The sequence below is a fragment of the Prunus dulcis genome, chromosome 8 (assembly GCF_902201215.1).
Source record: "Prunus dulcis chromosome 8, ALMONDv2, whole genome shotgun sequence".
NCBI classification, from domain to species: domain Eukaryota; kingdom Viridiplantae; phylum Streptophyta; class Magnoliopsida; order Rosales; family Rosaceae; genus Prunus; species Prunus dulcis.
Window position 1 is genome coordinate 4,987,794 of NC_047657.1, and position 18,364 is coordinate 5,006,157.

Genomic DNA, 18,364 nt, shown 5'->3' on the forward strand with positions numbered 1-18,364 from the left:
AGAGAGCCCCTAGAGCTTCCCGCGACAGTAAAAGAGAGAAGAAAGTGTGAGAGCTGATCGAACAGAGAGTGAGACCTGAGCAATAGAGACAGAGAGAGCTGAGCGACAAAGAGTGAACAAAATTTTAGCAAAAGTGATATGTGTGTAATAAGTGGACAATAAATATATATTTATAGGTGATAGTTGCAAAATTTTTGAGAAGAGGTGGTATTTTCAGTTAAAATTATAAAAATGGTGGCATTTAGAGCCATTTCCCTTCTTTATTTCCAAAAAGTAGTGTTTTTTTTTTATAAATAATTGTTTTTATACTACCATAGGGCAGGTTTGGTTATTGGACTGTAAAATTTCATTCTCATATTTTGTAATTGTATTTTTTGGAATGCAATATTTCTTATAACTTATTTAAAATGGACAACATCACCAATAGTAGAAAGAATGAATGAGAATAGGATTGACGACTACTCCTAATAATAAATCTAATGCATGATTTTAAAAATATTGAATTACAAATTGTAACGTAGAACATGCATACTTTTAGATTTTTATGTGTTACTAAATGTAGAGGAAACCAAAAATACGAATAATTTAAATACCTATATTTTAATAAACGCATGAAAAGTTCGAAATCATAATAATTCTAATTTTCATTTTCAATAAAAGTATGGTAAGGGGAAAATGAAACCCATAGCACCTCTCTGGTATGGATTTCCCATGTTTTCATAAGAAAACATTCATTGCATTGTTTTATGGCGAAACTAACTCCATCAATTTTTTTATAGAGATATTTAGTCATATATCCATTCTTAACACTAATGATATAGATAAACCTTACACCATTTAATTTTTATAAACAAAACCAAAAAAAAAAACCTCAAAAAAATTACAGTTGACCCTATTGAATTTAATTTTGATTATTACATTATTTTGATGTCCTATTGAGTGTTTAGGATTTTTATTTTTATTTTTTAGGGAGATTCACTATTATACCTAATATAGGAGCCCAAATTATTATAAAAACCCTATATGAAATGGGCTTTATAAATACATCCAAAGCTCATTTACAACATAAAAAAAAGGCTTTTAACTTCTTTTAAATTACAGAACTGCCATTGATTTCTTAAAACAAACCCAACCCCAAAACCTCATAAAAAAAGCCCAAAACACTCAATAGGGCATCAAAGTAATTTAATAATCAAAATAAAATTCAATTGGGTCAGCTGTCATTTTTTTGGGTTTTTTGGGTTTGTTCATAGAAATTAAATGGTGTCGGGTGTATCTATATTAGTTTTAAGAATGAGTATATGACTAAATATCTCTTCTTTTTTTAATAAAGTTTTGGGGTTGGGTTTGTTTTAAAAAATTAATGACAGTTTTGTAATTTATAAGAAGTTAAAAACTTCTTTGTTATGTTATAAATGAACTTTGGTGTGTTTCTAAAATCCATTTCACATAGAATTTTTTTATTTATTTGTTTATAATTTGACCCCTATATTGGATATACTAGTGAATCTCTTTTTTTTTTTTTTTTTTTTAAAGAAATTACTATTTCTATCTTTAAAGTCCTTGGCACTTGTTTATTTAACAAGGGTATTATTGAGAAACTAATACAACTTTGTTCCTATTACTATACAAACAATACATGAAAATGTATATGGAAGGCCTTTCTTGGTTATCATTTCCAGCACAAACACTTAAATAAAAAAAATCATTCATTTCTACCTCTCACGAACAGGTGTGAGAGTTTCATTTCCTAAAACCACATTATGTGAACCAAACAAGTCCGTCATAGAGGATATTAGGGGAAATGAGAATCGAACTAGGATCTCAGGTGGGTAAATACTCTTAACCACTTGAGTTACAAGTCCTTTGTAATATTTTCATCTATTCCGGCTATACTTACAAATAAAAGTTCTAGGTTTTATTAGGAAATTCAGTTATGCACTGCTTATTTTGGTTTATTTTCATGTGCTAGTATTAAATGACACGACAATCCAGTTACAAGATAACATGTACTCAAATTTTATCTTGTGTTTTTTTTCTGAAACACTTGTCATATTTTAATTGGACTGTTTAGTCACATAATAATACCACCTAACAACAAAAGGAGATTTTTCTAATTAAGGAGACATGTAATTTATTCACCTAGAATGATTAAAGTGGCAATATTTACTGTCTTAAATTGCTATTAATGATAATTATTCAATGTTGTGATCACTTTGTATTAATTTTATTCCAATAAATACAGATCACATCATTTTATTACACCTCTTAAAGTACAGTTAGTGCATGAATGTAGCCTATAAACAAAGACAGAATTTTTACATGTGGTTTATAAGTGAGATGTTACCTATCATAGATCTACCTGCTTTTTTTTTAATTATGAAAAATCATAGATCTACCATAATAAGAGTGCTTTAAAAAAAAATGAATAAATGCAAATTGAATGACCACAAGGATCAGAAAGCAAAAAAAAAAAAAGTACAAGACACTCAAATGAATAATACAATAGTACACATTAAAATCTACAAATATTTGCAATTTATAGGGTTATGACTGCAAAATCTTAAAGGAATAAATAAATACATATGCAGTATCCTTTGTAATAAAAACTTGAGGAAAGAATCAAATATTGTTTTTACAGCTAGAGAAGTACTGTTAGATGGGCCCCACTTTAATAAATAGCTTTCTTGTAAATTCAATTGTTTCTTTTTCTTTCTTTCAGCTTCATTCTTTGACAGCCTCCCCCTTTTCCCTCTCCAAATCTTACGCCTCTTGTGTCTGAGACTTTCGGTGGACTCTCTCAGACACCACCAACTTCTTCACTTACTTGTAAAGTTCTTTGCTTTCTTCATAAACCTTCAAATTTTAGTTTTCAAATACACGCAAAATATTATACTGCAAATTTTTCAGTATGCTTGGGATTTATTTGGAGGTCACAGACAGCCATCTTTGTTCCTTTGGATTGCTTTAACAGTAAGTTATCAATTTCTTTCCCTACCATTTGTTATTCTTTGTTTCTTCTCTGTGTTTGTTTGAGTGCTGAAAATGGCAGGTTTTTTTTAAATTTTGTTTCTTTACTTTCCATGTGTGATCTTGGTCCAGTTGGCAAATATCTTCAAGAATTTATTGTGATAACTTGGGATTTTGATTGATGAATTTATCCGAATTAGTGGATCACTTTTTTCATTTTAAATACTTTGTGGGGTTGTGTGTTTTTCTCTCGTATGGGACTTCTTGAATTTTGATCAACTTTCCTGTGATTCGTTGATAATCAATTTGAGGTGTTTCTCTTGGTAAAGGCTAGAATTCAAGAAATGGGTATTCATCTTCACCTGTTACTGTTTCTTGGTTTTCTTCTATATGTAAATTGTATAGAACAAAACCCAGTTTTCAGTTTCGGTTAAAGGTAAAAAAAAATTATGAAAAATTGTACATTTTCCGTTTTGCATATATTTTATTTTTGGGATATTTGTGTTTTAAATTTTGCTTGAATGTCTTGTCTTAGACCTTGGTTTTGGTAGCATGTGGGTTATTTGATAACCGAGTTTTATTCTTGATTCTACATCGTGAAACTTTTTTTGAGATACGGTCACCTTTACAAGTTTTTCTTTCTGAGTGTGCATGCGCATGCGTATTTGGGACTTGGTTTGCTTGCTATCTAAACTTATTTTGGACAAATTATTATGTTCTCTACCTTGTTTTGTTGTCTTAGGAGTCTAATTATCAGTCGAGTCTCTTATAGATCCATATATTTTAATATTTAATTCAGTTTGAGTGAGATTGGTTTGGATTTTTAGAAAGGTAGTTAATAATAACTGTATTGAGTAATTCTTTTGATAAATATTAGATAACCAAAAAGGAACCCTGGCCTCTTAATTTTTAATATTCAAAAGTATTTAGACTCTGGGGCTGGTTGAGGCAGTATGGGATTAATTTAAAAATAGGTTTACAAACAAGCGAAGATGATGGTTGGTTTTCCTGTTTTTCCTTGTACATTGATTTTATTTTGCTTCTTAATTTTGTTTGAACCAAATCGGTAACTAAATTACAACTCTTTTGTGGGTTTTGTCTTTTGGAACCGGATGTGTAGTATGTGTCACTACTGTGTTGCAGAATTGACACAATCCAAGGGCAGAAAAAAAAAAGCAGGAGGATTTGAAATCATTACAATTAGACACTGGAGGCCCCGTTAAGTCTTGCAAATTTTGTGAGGAGAAACAGGAGTGAGAATCTATCAAGCAGGGTAGTGGGATTTTATATACAATGACAATGATCAGTCCAACGACTTCCTTGTCAAGTAGTGACAGTTGTGTCTCCAGCTGCAGTAAGTGTCCCATCTTTTTTTTCTATGATACATGTTTGCCATCTTGAATCAACAAAATTTTAGTCTATGCTTATGTATTGATAATATGTTTTTTCTTCTGCTCTTTTAGGTGAGTTTTCTGTTGATGTTAGCTCATATAGGTATGTACCCTTCTTTTTAAATCTGTTTCTGTTTACAGTAATTTTTTCTAGGTACTTTGCTTGATGTTTTGCATTTTACTTTAATTTCTGTTAGGGCTAATCAAGAAGAAAATACCAGTGTTTGCCAAGAGAATCTCAGTTGTCGACCTAATGGGCGATTGCAAAACTCAAGCTTTGAACATCAAGTAAATGGACTTGATAGATCCCAAAAAGTGATGGAAAACAACCTGAAGGAAAGTAGTAGTTGTAGTGATGGGTATACAGTAAGAGATGTTGAGATTATAGAGACGAGTAATGACCAAGAAGCAAAAGATAATGTTGCTACAAACTCTAGTTCATTTAGTGAGGGAATTGAGAATTCAGATTCTTTAGAAGATGAGACGGATGCCCAGATATGGGAACCCCCTGAGCCTAATGATCCAGAGGATGACATGGAGGGTAGCGTGGCTTTCAATGACGATGACGATGAGGAGTGTGGTGATGGCATGAAATGGGGCAAACCAAGTTCTTTGAGTAATTCTAGAGATGAAGGAAGTGGAAGCTATAGGTTTAAAGAGGAAAAACAAAGAGCAACGGAAGCAGTAATTAATGGAAAGTTTAAGGCCCTTGTCTGTCAGCTACTTAAATCTGTTGGTCTGGCCTCTTCTGGGGAGGATGGTGAAAGTTGGGTCGACGTTATTGCTTCTTTGTCATGGGAAGCTGCTTCATTTTTGAAACCTGATGCTGTTGTTGGTAAAGCAATGGATCCAGATGGCTACGTGAAAGTAAAGTGCATTGCAACCGGTGTTCGCAGCCAAAGGTGACAATATTAAGCCACTGATTTCCCTTTATTTTTATTTTTTAAAATTTTCTCTTCATCTTGTACTTATTTATTTATATATTTTGAATATAGGTATTTGATGTTTGATGATTCCAAAAATAAATAAATAAAATACTCTGACACACTTTTCTTGATATCTTATTTATGTTGAGAGCATGTTTGGATTTGTTTCTTCAGAGAATAGTTGTTGCAAGTTTTTGCAAATGGAACACAAGCTTTTTCTCCTCAAGGTTGCATGAGGATTCAGCTATTTGAATTGTCATCAATAACTTATAATCTTTTATTTCACCTTCCCATTATAGATATTTTCCTAAAAAATAATTTAGATTTTGTTCTTTTAACTCATTAGATGCACATAAAGCTAATGCTTGCCTGGTTTCATGGAAACGCCACATAAAAGTTATATTTTCTTTATTATACCAATTTATAAGACTTGCCAGATTCAATTCAACAGAGCTAATCACCTCAATAATGATTCTAGTTAGCAGATTCTGAGAAAATCATTTACTTTTCTCATCTTGGAAGTTGGAAACCTGAATCAATGTATGCCATTGCAGTCAACTAGTAAAAGGTTTGGTCTTCAAAAAGCATGCTGCACACAAGCATATGCCGACCAAGTACAAGAATCCAAGGTTGTTGCTAATCAAGGGTGTACTTGGTCAGTCTTCAAGTGGATTGTCATCGTTTGATTCAATGGAACAGGTAACATGATCATAATGTATGCCCTTATATCAAGAGATTAAAGTTACGTGTTCTCACAATTTTCTTGTAAACAGGAACAAGGCTATCTGAAGTTTGTCATCGAAATGTTAGATTTGTGCCATCCAAATGTGGTTTTAGTGGAAAAAACTGTTTCTCGTGATATTCAGGAGTCTATTCTTGCAAAAGGAATGACACTGGTGTTTGACATGAAGCTCCATCGCCTAGAAAGAGTTGCTCGTTGTACTGGATCACCAATTTTATCATCAGATACAATGACAAGCAAAAAGCTAAAACAGTGCGACTCTTTTCACATTGAAAAATTTACAGAGGAACATGCTGGTTTTGGTGGAGGAAAGGTGCCGAGCAAAACATTGATGTTTATTGAGGGCTGTCCTACACGCCTGGGCTGTACGGTTAGTTAATTATCCTCCCCATCTTAGACTGTTATTCTTTGGTTGGGTTGTCTTGTAGTAATCTATTGTTCGAAGGAGGAGCAGCTTCTTTTTAAAATAATAATGATCTCATCTCATATTCTGTTTAAATGTAGTTTATGTGCCTTCTTTAATGTAGATTTTTCAGAGCCCTGTTACTTATGCTATTCCTATGGTTATTCTGCAATCAATTTTGTTGGGTTGGAAATTCGAATGTGCAAAGACCATTCATTTTTCATCTGGGCTTCATGGACTTGCTTTATTATCTGACGCTATAGATTGTGTGTGTGTATCTTTAATTTGGTAAATGCTTCAATTTTTTTTTTTGAGAAGGATTTGGCCAATGCTTTAATAAATGAAAACTTTTATAGGTTGCTTAGCATCTTGTGTGAAATAATGAATTCTACTTGAATGACTACAGATTTTGCTGAAAGGAGCACAGAGTGATGAATTGAAGAAGATCAAGTGCGTAGTGCAGTGTGCCGTTATTCTGGCGTATCATTTAAAACTTGAGACTGCTTTTCTTGTTGACCAGAGAGCAATGTTCTCTACACTTCCATTTTCCAGTGCAGCAAATGTCTTGTCCACTGAAGTAGCAAATGGGTTGCCCACTGATAAAATTTCCCTTAATTTAGGACCTGTTACTTCATGTGTTTCTCAGCACAGGGACTCTAGTGCTGAAACTGGGTCAGATGCAGTTGATATTCTCATTTCCAATGGATTCCATAAAGGATATTCCCACAATTTTAACTTGGAATGTGAAGGCACATGTGAAGTTCATGAACCATACAATCCTGCCATATTTTCTGGCTTCTCGTCCCTTTCAGCATCACTAAGCAAAGTTGTAGGGGGGAGTTTCCCTCTGGCATCTTCTTATCAGTCCCTCTCTTCATACTTTGGATTCAATGCAAGAGAATCGAATGGCGATATCACAAGATCTGTTTCTGTTTCAACATCTCCAGAGGCAATTGATCTTTGTGATGTTGAAGATAAAGGTAGTTCAGATGAAGAGAGGTCACTCGATGGACAAACCCACACTTCATTTACATGCACAGAAGCTTCTCCAGAGATGAAAGAAGATGGTGGAAATAGTGAAGATCAAATGCAAAGTAAGAAGGACATCAGCACAGTGTTGGATTCTCAGAGTATTTTGGTTTTGATGTCTAGCCAGAATGCTTTAAGAGGGACTGTTTGTGAGCAGAGACATTTTTCTCATATCATGTTCTACAAGAATTTTGATGTTCCCATTGGAAAGTTTCTACAAGATAATTTACTCACTCAGGTTTCTCCTAACTCTATTTTTAGGGCATTATATTGTTCATTCTCCTATCACTTAGTATGGTATGTCCTTAATGGGTCAGGTTCAATCGGGATTAATATATTTGTTTTCAGGAATGTTTTGGTGTCAGCCCTCTGTTGGGTCTTGTTTATTGAATACATCTAATATTTTCAGACATTGAATTATTGACTTTCAGTTCTGTTACATGAAGGGATTTGAATTTTTTTTTTTTTTTTTCCAAACTATTATTTTTTTTTAAATTGCATTTTCTTGAAGTTGGAACTGAATAAAACTTGTGCACTTCAGAGAAGCCAGTGCAATTGTGGTGACCTGCCAGACGCTCACTTCTACTATTATGCACATCATAACAAGCAGCTTACTATTCGAGTTAAACGGCTCCCTGAAGAAGAGCGTTTGCCTGGTGAAGCAGAAGGGAAACTTTGGATGTGGAGTCGATGTGGTAAATGTAAATCCAGGAATGGAGTCTCAAAGTGTACAAAAAGAGTGTTGATTTCCACTGCTGCACGTGGTCTGTCGTTTGGAAATTTCCTGGAGCTCATTTTTTCAAACCCCTCTTTGTCTAATATGTTTTCTAGTTGCAGCCATTCGTTGCAAAGGGACTTTCTCTACTTTTTTGGGTATTTTTCAGCTCTCATCTAGTGGTACTTTTGGCATATATCAGGCTTTGCTTATTCAAGTAGTGTATTTTCCAATCTTCTAGTTCATAAAAGGATTTCCATAGGACTACTTGGATAGTATGCATATGGGAGGAGGTAGGTTTTGCAGCAATCTTGGGCATGGGAAACCATTTCCTAGATTTTGATGCATTTTGACATGGCATTAGAATGATCAATATTTATCCTTTTTTCTTGTTTAATTTTTTTTTTGTCCAAAAATAATGATCATGGGAAAGGATTACACATTATTGTAGCTTGAAGCTATTAGTCTATTTCAGTGTATCTTCTATTTTATCGACTCTGGAAAGAAGAAGCTATACACTTTTTTTTAAATGTCCTTATTATGCTGTTTTGGGCACTCTGCAGGTTAGGCCCTATGGTTGCTATGTTCAAATATTCCCTGGTCACAACTTATACTGTGTCTGTGCCACCTCTGAAGCTTCCGTTCAGCAATTCAATTAGACAAGGGTGGCTTATGAAAGAAACTCAGAATGTAAGTTTCTTTTCAGATTTTGCTTGCTTCTTTGATTTCTCATGATGCATTGATATTTCTTTTGCCTAGTAGAAGATACATTAGCGTTTGTTGCCTCCCCTTTCCTATATCCTTGCACTGGATGTGACCCTGTTTTTTTTTCAATCTAGGTGTACATGAAAGTGATGCTATTGTTCACAGAGGTTGCCAACACTCTAAAGAAGATTAGATCTCAATTTGATGGCTTGACTTTGAAACTTCGAGGCTCATTTAAAGAATTCTCTGACATCGAAGACATGCTAAAGCAAGAATGTTCTGAATTTGAGGTCACTTTTCTCTGAACATATTTTTGGGCGGGTTAATTTATGGCATGTTTTGCAGAAAGGATTGATTGGTTGTTTTCACTTGAATGTGAATGCATTTGTTACAATATATTTCCAATACTTGCCAACTTTTTGTAATGCAATGCTTGTTATGAACTGAACCACAATGCCTTTATGAGCTGAGAAAAGATTTTATCGCTTCATAATAATTGCCTACTTTGTTTAAGCTCTGCTATTTGGTTTAAATCTTCTCAATTTGAGGGACTATTTTTTGTTGTAAAGTATAGTTTTGTGTAGTTTGACATTCTTGTTGCAGACTTTTGTTTGCCTTTCCAAATCTTTTGTACTTTTCAGATGCATCAATTTCATTTGTTTCATTGTTTAAAACTGAATTTTAAAGATTTTTTTCTTTTGAAACATTCAATAATACTGGTAGCAAGGATGGGAACTTAAATGAGACTGTTTAAAAATGTTTAGTTAATAGACTTTTCAAATGTTTCTATTTGTCTAGCATGGCATTCTTCTCCTAGACTTTGATTTTACTTTCAATGTCCTACTTTTCAGGAGAATGAATTTTGCTTATTAATTGTATCGTATTCAATATTAGGAAATTTGTTTTTTATCCTTTTTGACCGAATCATAATTATAAAAACAGGTAAGCATTCAGAATGCTGTTAGCAAGAATGGGAACTCAGACCAGGCCGCCTACAAACTCCTTAGCTTGAACCGAGTACTTTGGGAACTAATCCTTGAATCATGCATTTGGGATCGGCGCTTGCATTCGTTACTGTCACCAGATTCGTTGATGATACATTCTGGAGCTTCTGAGAAGGTACTGCAAGAAAAGGTGAATTCAGATATTGATGGCATTGCTAGTGGTGGAATTGGGGGGACCAAAAGAATTGTGGAAAAAGGTGAGAAATGCTTTGATGGTGGTGCCAGTTTAAAAGTTAAGTTAGATACAGCTTCAGAAGCAGATGCATCTCCAAGCAAAGACATTCTAGTTGGAGGTCCTGTTCAAGAATCTAAAGGAGCTGATCCATTTGATGTGTCTAATATGGCTGAGGATTTTGAAACACCAAATGTGGGTGGTTCAAGCACAAAAAGATTGTCTAGCCAGGGGTCCAATCTGAGCACCAATGGCTCCACCAAGGGTCATTCTGAGAATAATCAGCTAGAAGTGGATAGAACTTTTCCGATTTCGACAGAAAATGGGGATTGTAGCTCTATTGTCGATTCAAATCTATTAGTGAAGGGTACTTCTCACCATTCACTATCATCCAACTTGGAAAATTCAAATGACTGGTTTTGGGTACCTTTCTCTGAAATTCGACAAATAGGCATGAAGGATCTACATAGAGTTTACTTGCCAAAGTTTGAATCACTTAGTAGTTATACTGCAGAGTACTTACCCACAGCACATCAACTGATCAAAGAGGAAGGGCAAATGCTGCACATTCCTCTAGGAACTGATAATCATATTGTGTCAGATTATGAAGGAGAACTGTCCAGTATGATTGCTTGTGCACTGGCGTTATTGAAAGATCTACCTCTTCAAACAGAGGTTCTTGCTGACGTTAGCAAGGGAGAGAGTGGAATTGCTGCTAGAAAATTTGAGAATTTACAGAGTTTTACTCGAATTCCCATTATTTCTTCGGCGCATTGGTCTTCAAATGGTTCTTCAGATTCTGATTCAGTCCATTCTAATGCAAGCATTTCTTTGGATGAGTCACGCTTCTCCAGTTTTGATGGGTTGAATTTGTTGGATTCTCTGGTTCCACCAGGAACTGTGAACCCAGTAGTCCCTCTAGGAGGTTCAAAATCACTTGGCAAGGATAAATATACTGTAATATGTCCATATGCCAATCAATTTCGTGATCTCAGGAATCGATGCTGCCAATCTGAAGTTGATTATATTGCTTCCCTTAGCCGTTGTAGAAACTGGGATGCTAAAGGTGGGAAGAGCAAATCCTTTTTTGCTAAAACACTGGATGACAGGTTGATTATTAAAGAAATCAAGAAGACAGAATTTGAGTCATTTATAAAGTTTGCTGAGGATTATTTCAAGTACGTAAATGAGTCATTTGATAACGGAAATCAAACTTGCCTTGCAAAAGTTCTTGGGATTTATCAGGTTTGTTGCATTTGAGTATTCCTTGTCATCAATGGGCTTGTTTAATTCTTTATACTCAATTTGTTTAATTTTTTGCAGGTGGTTCTGAAACAGACAAAAAGTGGGAAAGAGATGAGGCATGATCTGATGGTCATGGAAAATCTTACCTTTGGTCGGAACATCGTTCGTCAGTATGATCTTAAAGGTGCTCTACATGCTCGATTCAATTCTGCTGCAGATGGTTCAGGAGATGTTCTTTTGGATCAGAACTTTGTCAATGATATGACCTCATCTCCACTGTATGTTAGCAACAATGCAAAGCGTATATTGGAACGGGCTGTGTGGAATGACACAACTTTCCTCAATGTGAGTTTGTACATATTTTCTGCATTATGATTAAAGTTCTGGAAACATGTCTTAGTCAGGTTCAGGCATATGCATATAGTTTGTGATTGATCGTTTGAGATTCCTTTATTAACAGAAGGCAAGAGGACATTGCTGATCCTTAGTTCTCTAGAAGTGTTATCTTCTGTTCTATGATACTTTTAATTCTTCTCTTTTTAGTCTTCCATTCTCGGTTTTATTTTATTGTCTGTTCATCAAATTTATGATGAAAAAGGCGTTTCTATATATATATATATTGGCTGCAGTTATAGTCTAATATCCGCCAAATATCTATGAGCTGATATGTTGTTGTTCTTGTATTTGCAGTCAATCAATGTTATGGATTATTCATTGCTTGTGGGAGTGGATGCTGAACGCCGGGAGCTTGTATGTGGCATTATTGATTATCTCAGACAGTATACTTGGGACAAGCAACTAGAGACATGGGTGAAGTCCTCACTTGTACCAAAGAATGTCTTGCCAACTGTCATCTCTCCAAAAGAGTACAAGAGGAGATTCAGAAAATTCATGTCTAAACACTTCTTGAGCATCCCAGATCATTGGTGCTCACCAGAATCCTCTGACCCTTGTCATCAATGTGCTGTCAGGGACGATTCTTCTGAATAAAAAACTGGAAGGAAAGGCGGGCTAAACAGTTCTTCTTCCTAAGTCCTTTTTACCGGTATCATCATCTTTTGTTTTACAAATGTCAGTGTTGCTTCTTTTGACAGGTTTAAATACTGTAAATAATTCATCGTCTCAGTTCTGCCCTGTTATTCTGCAATTTTTAGCAAATTTCTGGGGATAGTTTCAGGTCTAATGGTCACAATGTGCAGCTAGAAGTAAAATTCTTTTGTAGAGCCTATTAAGGAAGTATAGAGTTTTGGTGGTCGAAAACTTTCGGAATCAACGAAAAGTTGCCGTTATTGTGGATGGCATTCTTTCTTGTACGTGTAAATGTTGGTCCTGGATGTTAGTGCTGGAAGTACACATATAAATACAAGCTATATGAAATCTTATGCAATGCCTAGTCTTTTCAGTTTTATTCTCAGCAATTGACTTTGCAACTCTTCCCACACGTTCAACAATCAATCTTAGCCACTGCGCACACCTTGAGACGTTGGGCAAACCAGCATCGAACTGAGTTTGCAATCTGAGTTTTCAATCTCGAAATTGTGATAATTTTCTCATGTTCGAAACCCCAAGAGTTGTAGAACCACTTAAAATTGGAAATTAGAAATTGTAACATTCTCAATCTCCAAACCTAGAACTCCGTGATTATGGATATATTTTTGTTGGGTGAGAAAAGAAAATGTGGTATTTCACTGACCCTTTGTTTGAATGAAGGAATTAAAAATTATATAAAATTTTAAAATGACGAAATTTAGATTTCCATCATTTCATTTCTGGCTATTGAAATATTTCAGTGTTTTGATTTATATATGTTGAACTTTGTAAATGGCATTATTAAAATTGTGAAATAGCCTATTTTGTTGGAAATTAAACTCGGGAATTTGATGTCCTAATTTTCATGATTTTTTCTACATGTCATTTAATAAATTCCGAGCTTAAATTGCCAAATAAGGGAATTGTCAATTTCTCATATTAGCTACATTCCAAGTTATTTTCTCTCATACAAAGGGAGGGTAAAAAGCCAAACTGTCATTGACAAAGGAAGCCTTCTCACATGAAATGAAATACTAGGACAAAAATAGAATTGCTTGTCCTGCTCACCTGGACAAAGAATCCTCCCTTCACTTGAACAAAGAATCCTCCCTCTTTTTCATTCTAATAAACTTGCTTTCCTCTTCCAAACTTGGCTTGACTCAGCAATTGCCTCCTTGAGAAATAATGGAAAACAACCCCATCATCCAAGACCTGATTGATAGCAGTGAACATGACGATGATGATTACTTGTGCTTCAAAGACGAAGACACTGACCAATCCCAATATTGCATGTATGCTTTGAATGCAATACTAAGTGGCACAGCCCGCCTCAATGTTCTTTTGCCCACGGCCACCATTCTTTCCTTCACCATTTTTGCTCCTCTCCTTACCAATGATGGCTTCTGCACCGCTTTCGACCGCTGGATGATGGGTTTCTTCATTGCTCTTTTATCAGCATCGTGCATCTTCTTTACATTCACTGATAGCTTCAAAACAGCAACTGGCAGGTTGTACTATGGAGTGGCCACGTTTAGGGGCATATGGGCTTTCAATGGTGGCCGGAAGATGCCGTGTGTGCCGTCTGATTATAGGCTGAGATGGGCTGATCTCTTCCATGCGTTGCTTTCGTTAATAGCGTTTCTGACATTTGCAGCTTCAAATTATGGTGTTATGGGTTGCTATTATCCAGCAATGCCTAGGAGGCTGACCAACACCCTTCCTCTTCTTGTTGGGTTTGTTGTTAGTGTTTTGTTTGTGTTGTTTCCTTCTAAGAGAAGAGGGATTGGTTATCCTTTCTTGCTGCTCAGGGATGCTTTGTATTCTAGATATTGAGAGGGACGGTGTTTCCTTTGAAGTGAGCTAATAATTTTTAGAAAAGAAAGAATTTGTTGTGCTATATAATTCATATACAATGAGAAATTGCGTCTTTTATTTGCTAGGGACAGCTGCTTCGCCAAGAATGTACATATTTAAAAGAAACTTGGATCACATCTCTATAAGCAAGTCCTAGCTTTATTAACGATATGGTTCACTCTAAACTAATACCTTTGCAGAATTGAAAGATGCAGTGACTATTATGATTAAGTCATGCACAAGAATGACACATTGTAAACTAGTAGTTGGTGTTCTACAAGGGCTCTCAAACAAACGTAAGAACTGGCAGCATTCTACCAACTAATCAGCAAAAAAGTTGGGCCAAAAAGGAAAGAGAAAGAAGTTTAACAGGAAGAGAGGGAATAACTTGTATGAATAAATATGGAACCAATGAATACAAATAAAATTTTGTGACAAAAGCTATTACACAAAAAATACAATCATGAATTAATATAGGACCGTAAAGTCAAGTACAGTGACAGCGTGGTGGAACTGATACACCAGGAGGTTTTCTCCTTTCACGAATGATTGCTTCCTTAATCGTGGGCAGCTTCTGGGAAACCTTTTTCCACACGTGGTTCACTGCACCGTCTGGTGGAATTGGCCCGATGCCACCAGGATGACCATTGTCATACTCAAACAAGGGCTGAAACTGAGCCATTTTCCGACGAAATCTATCTCTTTGCTCTTTAGGAAAGGTTCTAAGATGGCTCACAACCCAGTTTGGTTTCAATGCATCATCAACTGCCACAAAAACTGAAAATTCTGAATAATCTACAATCCCTTCAAATGGAAGCTCTATGTTGTCACTGACAATAACAGGTATACAAAGACTTTGAATGGCATCAAAAAGCCGGCATGAAGTGGGAGTGTCCCCAGCTGGGTGCAAGCAAAACTTTGATGTTCTCATCCCTTTTATGGACTGCTCCCTCCCAGTAGCGTTAGGGAATCCTTCTTCCATAATAACATCCGGTTCATTAACCAACAAGTCCCACAATTTTTCTCGAACTAAGCCTCCCTGTTATCAGAAAACTCAATTATGTTACAAGGATTATAACATGTAACAAGTTTGGTTTATAAAAAAATAGAGTGATCATGCTATTAGATAAAGCATGTCTAATGATTGTTAAGCTTTACGACAACCCACAAGATGATTAAGATGAGATGTAAAAATTTATTAGGGCATACAGAAAGCATGTCAGGTGGAACATCAAGGGTCTGATACAGACAAGACAATATATAACAAGGTATTTTTTAGATAAATTGCAGCTAAACCGTGTTAGTTCACTGACGAACTAGGGAAGAAAGTGCCATTCACAAATTGATGAGTTACAGTCAAAAAACAAAGTCAATGAAAATTATTTCACAGTATCTCAGATGCAAAAGTAGATTGCATCTGCCAGTCAACAAATAAGATTCTAATCTTGCATACTGACCCGATGCCTATGTTTAGCTCCTTTGAAATAAAGTAGAGTCTGCCGCTTCTTGTTTTCTGTCAGTTGCAATCTAGGAAGTAGATGGGTGTAGGGCACAATGACATCTTTGAGCAGTGAAACTTGTGCGTGATGAATCACATCTGACGAGTTGCCATTCAATGACTTGGATTCAAGCCTGTACCACCCTCCAAAATCTACAACTAGGAGGACCGCGGGGGCTATCTCTGCTCTAACGTGCCACATTGCCACTGGGTCTGCCAAAAATGCTTCAAGTTACACAACCTGACAACCCAGAGACTAAATCATAAGCTGCTATAGCATATACCATACTTCTTTTTAACATTTAATTGCTCCATCTTCTCCTCTGGGAATAGGGAAAGCGAAATATCGCTGTAACATGATAGCAACAAATATATGAACACAATACATCATATGGTATAACATGTCATAACCAGTCATTTACCATTTACATTAGCATTTTAATCTTACTCTGAGTTACCTAAAACTGATAAAATGACAGCCAAGAAGATAAGTTTTGAAAAAAATTAAGCCCATCCCTACAACTTAAAAGAATCAAACTTTCTAAATTCCAAGGGTGGAATGGATCATGCAGATATATTCATTGCAAATACTAGAACAAAGTTACTGCAAAATGATTTACATCTACAAAAAAGAAACATGCATCCCACATTAACAATCACATCAAAACCAATACCTGATCATTAAATCCAACAAACAATACCAGAAATTACTCAATACCCATTAACACAATCCTATATCAAATCCCAACCAAAAACCAAAATAATTTTTAAACCAACCATACCAGTGAGCACAAACACATGGTCTCTTCCACCTGATCTTTTCCAAGCCTCAGTGTTCTTCACAAAGTCAACTACTTGCCTCTGCCTCTCATAGTCCCCATTCCCAGCCTTCTTCCTGAACGCTCCTTTAGCCGTAGCCAGCTGCAATTCAGCGCTCAAAGTCGCAAAAAAGGGCACGAAAACGACGTCTGCTTCGGCAGCACTGAAAACCCTCTGGGCAAACGACCCAGTTCTCTGAGCCTGCGGGGTCATCAGGTCCCCCAAAATCCAGTACTCGGCACTGTATTGTTTGATCAATGGATTCTCAGGATATGGCAGAAATTCAAGGCTTTTGGGCAATTGGGTCTTCAGGATTTCGTGGTCCGCATCGCTACCCAGCCGGGAATCGGGGCCGGAAGCCCAGTACTTGTCGAGGAGGCCATAGTTGAGGGATCTGGGGAGGTCTGCGACGAAGACTTGGATAGAATTTTGGGGAGAGTGAAAGGCGTTTTGGTAAATCGAGGATGAGGAAGAAGGAGAAGAAAGAGGATTGAAGAGGAAGAAGAGAGAAAAAGAGAGAGTGCAGAGGAGAGTGAAGGCGAAGAAGAGAGTAGGAACAGAGCACAGTGAAGAGGATGAAGATGAAGCTGTGGCTGTAGCGGTGCTCTTCAGTGCCATGCCTTTGTTTCCTCTGCTGCGAAAATGGCCGACTGGTTTGGTTACTTTTGCAGTTGGGAACTAACCGTACATGGAGCAAAGGGTAGTTTGGTAAAACCGATTTTATTTTGTTCATTGTATTAGTTTTCTATTTAATTATTAGTTTTAATTTTTTATGTGCGCATTTCCACCAAAGGACAGCTTCATAACCACTAATTACATGATTTGTAGGGACCCACGAATATTTTATTATTATTATCATACTGTTTCGAAGCTTCCTCTCTGTCTGAAAGCTACCCCGTCGGTGGTCACGAACGTTATACAGTACAGTCTACCATTAAAGGTGTATTTATTTATTGATATTATAATTTTATGTTTTTAGAGTATCGTGAGAGAAATTTGTAGTTCGAGTGATAAAGAAGAATTATTGTTTTGAATGCATACTTCCTCAATATTTCTTGTATAAAAAGAAAGTAACTGCATTATTATACCATATTGCATCTCCAACAGAGCTAAGAGTCCCCAATACTAACTAGTAGGTCTTATATTAGTGGCGTGGTCACGTAGGGTGGATACATTGGGAATCGAGAGAACGAAAGAGAGAAGAATTAAAAAAAATAAAAGGGTGGATACATTGGGAACGCGTGTACACGTGTCTAGTAAGTATCGTGAGAATCGCTTTAGAGAGATTGTGAATAGCATTCCTCTTCTCCCTTTTGTCTTTTCATTCGTTCTTTTTTGTTTTTTTGTCCGTTCTTTCTCACTTTTGGGGTGAATATGGACATAATTGTTTCTTTCTCTCTCTCTCTTCTGTTTCATTTTTTCATTCTCACTCGCAAACTTTTCTCTCACAATTGTTTCATTCTCTTTTCTTTTTTCTTGTTTCCTTCTCTCGCTTTTTCTCAATTTTTCTTTCTTCTTTTTTTCCCGTCATTTTTCTCTGTTCGAAACAAATTGTCCCTGTTTGTTTGATACCTATGTTTTCTTTATAATTGACATGCTCTAGTAAGAAAAAATACTTTAAGCAAATAATACCTTATTATTAAGAAAAAGTGCCAATTGCAATATTGGAAAAGCTTGTACAATGGCTTTTGTCATTGTTGAATCTTGATTAGTAATAATCATTTTAGGGGAACCTCCAGGTGTGGCTTTCTTAAAGTGCTCAAATAGCCAAAGAAAAGAATTAGTTGTCTCATCACTTAGGAATAAACAAGCAAACATTTTGACCATGATTATTGACCCCTACAAATGGTGCAAATATCATA

The 18,364-nt window shown here is 35.8% G+C and overlaps 3 protein-coding genes across 3 annotated transcripts; 2 read left to right on the forward strand and 1 right to left on the reverse strand.

The window, feature by feature from the left end:
• Positions 1-2,717: 2,717 nt before the first annotated feature.
• Positions 2,718-12,704, forward strand: LOC117636789 (putative 1-phosphatidylinositol-3-phosphate 5-kinase FAB1D). Its single transcript, XM_034371457.1, has 13 exons — positions 2,718-2,973; positions 4,091-4,324; positions 4,434-4,464; positions 4,559-5,263; positions 5,842-5,986; positions 6,061-6,399; positions 6,839-7,699; positions 8,003-8,334; positions 8,740-8,866; positions 9,016-9,171; positions 9,824-11,302; positions 11,381-11,647; positions 11,993-12,704. The coding sequence occupies exons 2-13, from the start codon at positions 4,264-4,266 to the stop codon at positions 12,290-12,292; spliced, it is 4,803 nt and encodes a 1,600-aa protein (XP_034227348.1). The 5' UTR covers positions 2,718-2,973; positions 4,091-4,263; the 3' UTR covers positions 12,293-12,704.
• A 775-nt stretch (positions 12,705-13,479) lies between these two features.
• Positions 13,480-14,178, forward strand: LOC117638267 (protein DMP2-like). Its single transcript, XM_034373407.1, has one exon. It carries the CDS (start codon positions 13,517-13,519, stop codon positions 14,162-14,164), a length of 648 nt encoding a protein of 215 aa, XP_034229298.1. The 5' UTR covers positions 13,480-13,516; the 3' UTR covers positions 14,165-14,178.
• Positions 14,179-14,549: 371 nt separating this feature from the next.
• On the reverse strand, positions 14,550-17,155 carry LOC117612134 (probable arabinosyltransferase ARAD2). The gene is made up of 3 exons (XM_034340880.1): positions 16,466-17,155; positions 15,643-15,896; positions 14,550-15,224 (listed from the first exon to the last, which is right to left on the reverse strand). The coding sequence occupies exons 1-3, from the start codon at positions 17,118-17,120 to the stop codon at positions 14,673-14,675; spliced, it is 1,461 nt and encodes a 486-aa protein (XP_034196771.1). The 5' UTR covers positions 17,121-17,155; the 3' UTR covers positions 14,550-14,672.
• Between the last annotated feature and the right edge of the window lie 1,209 nt (positions 17,156-18,364).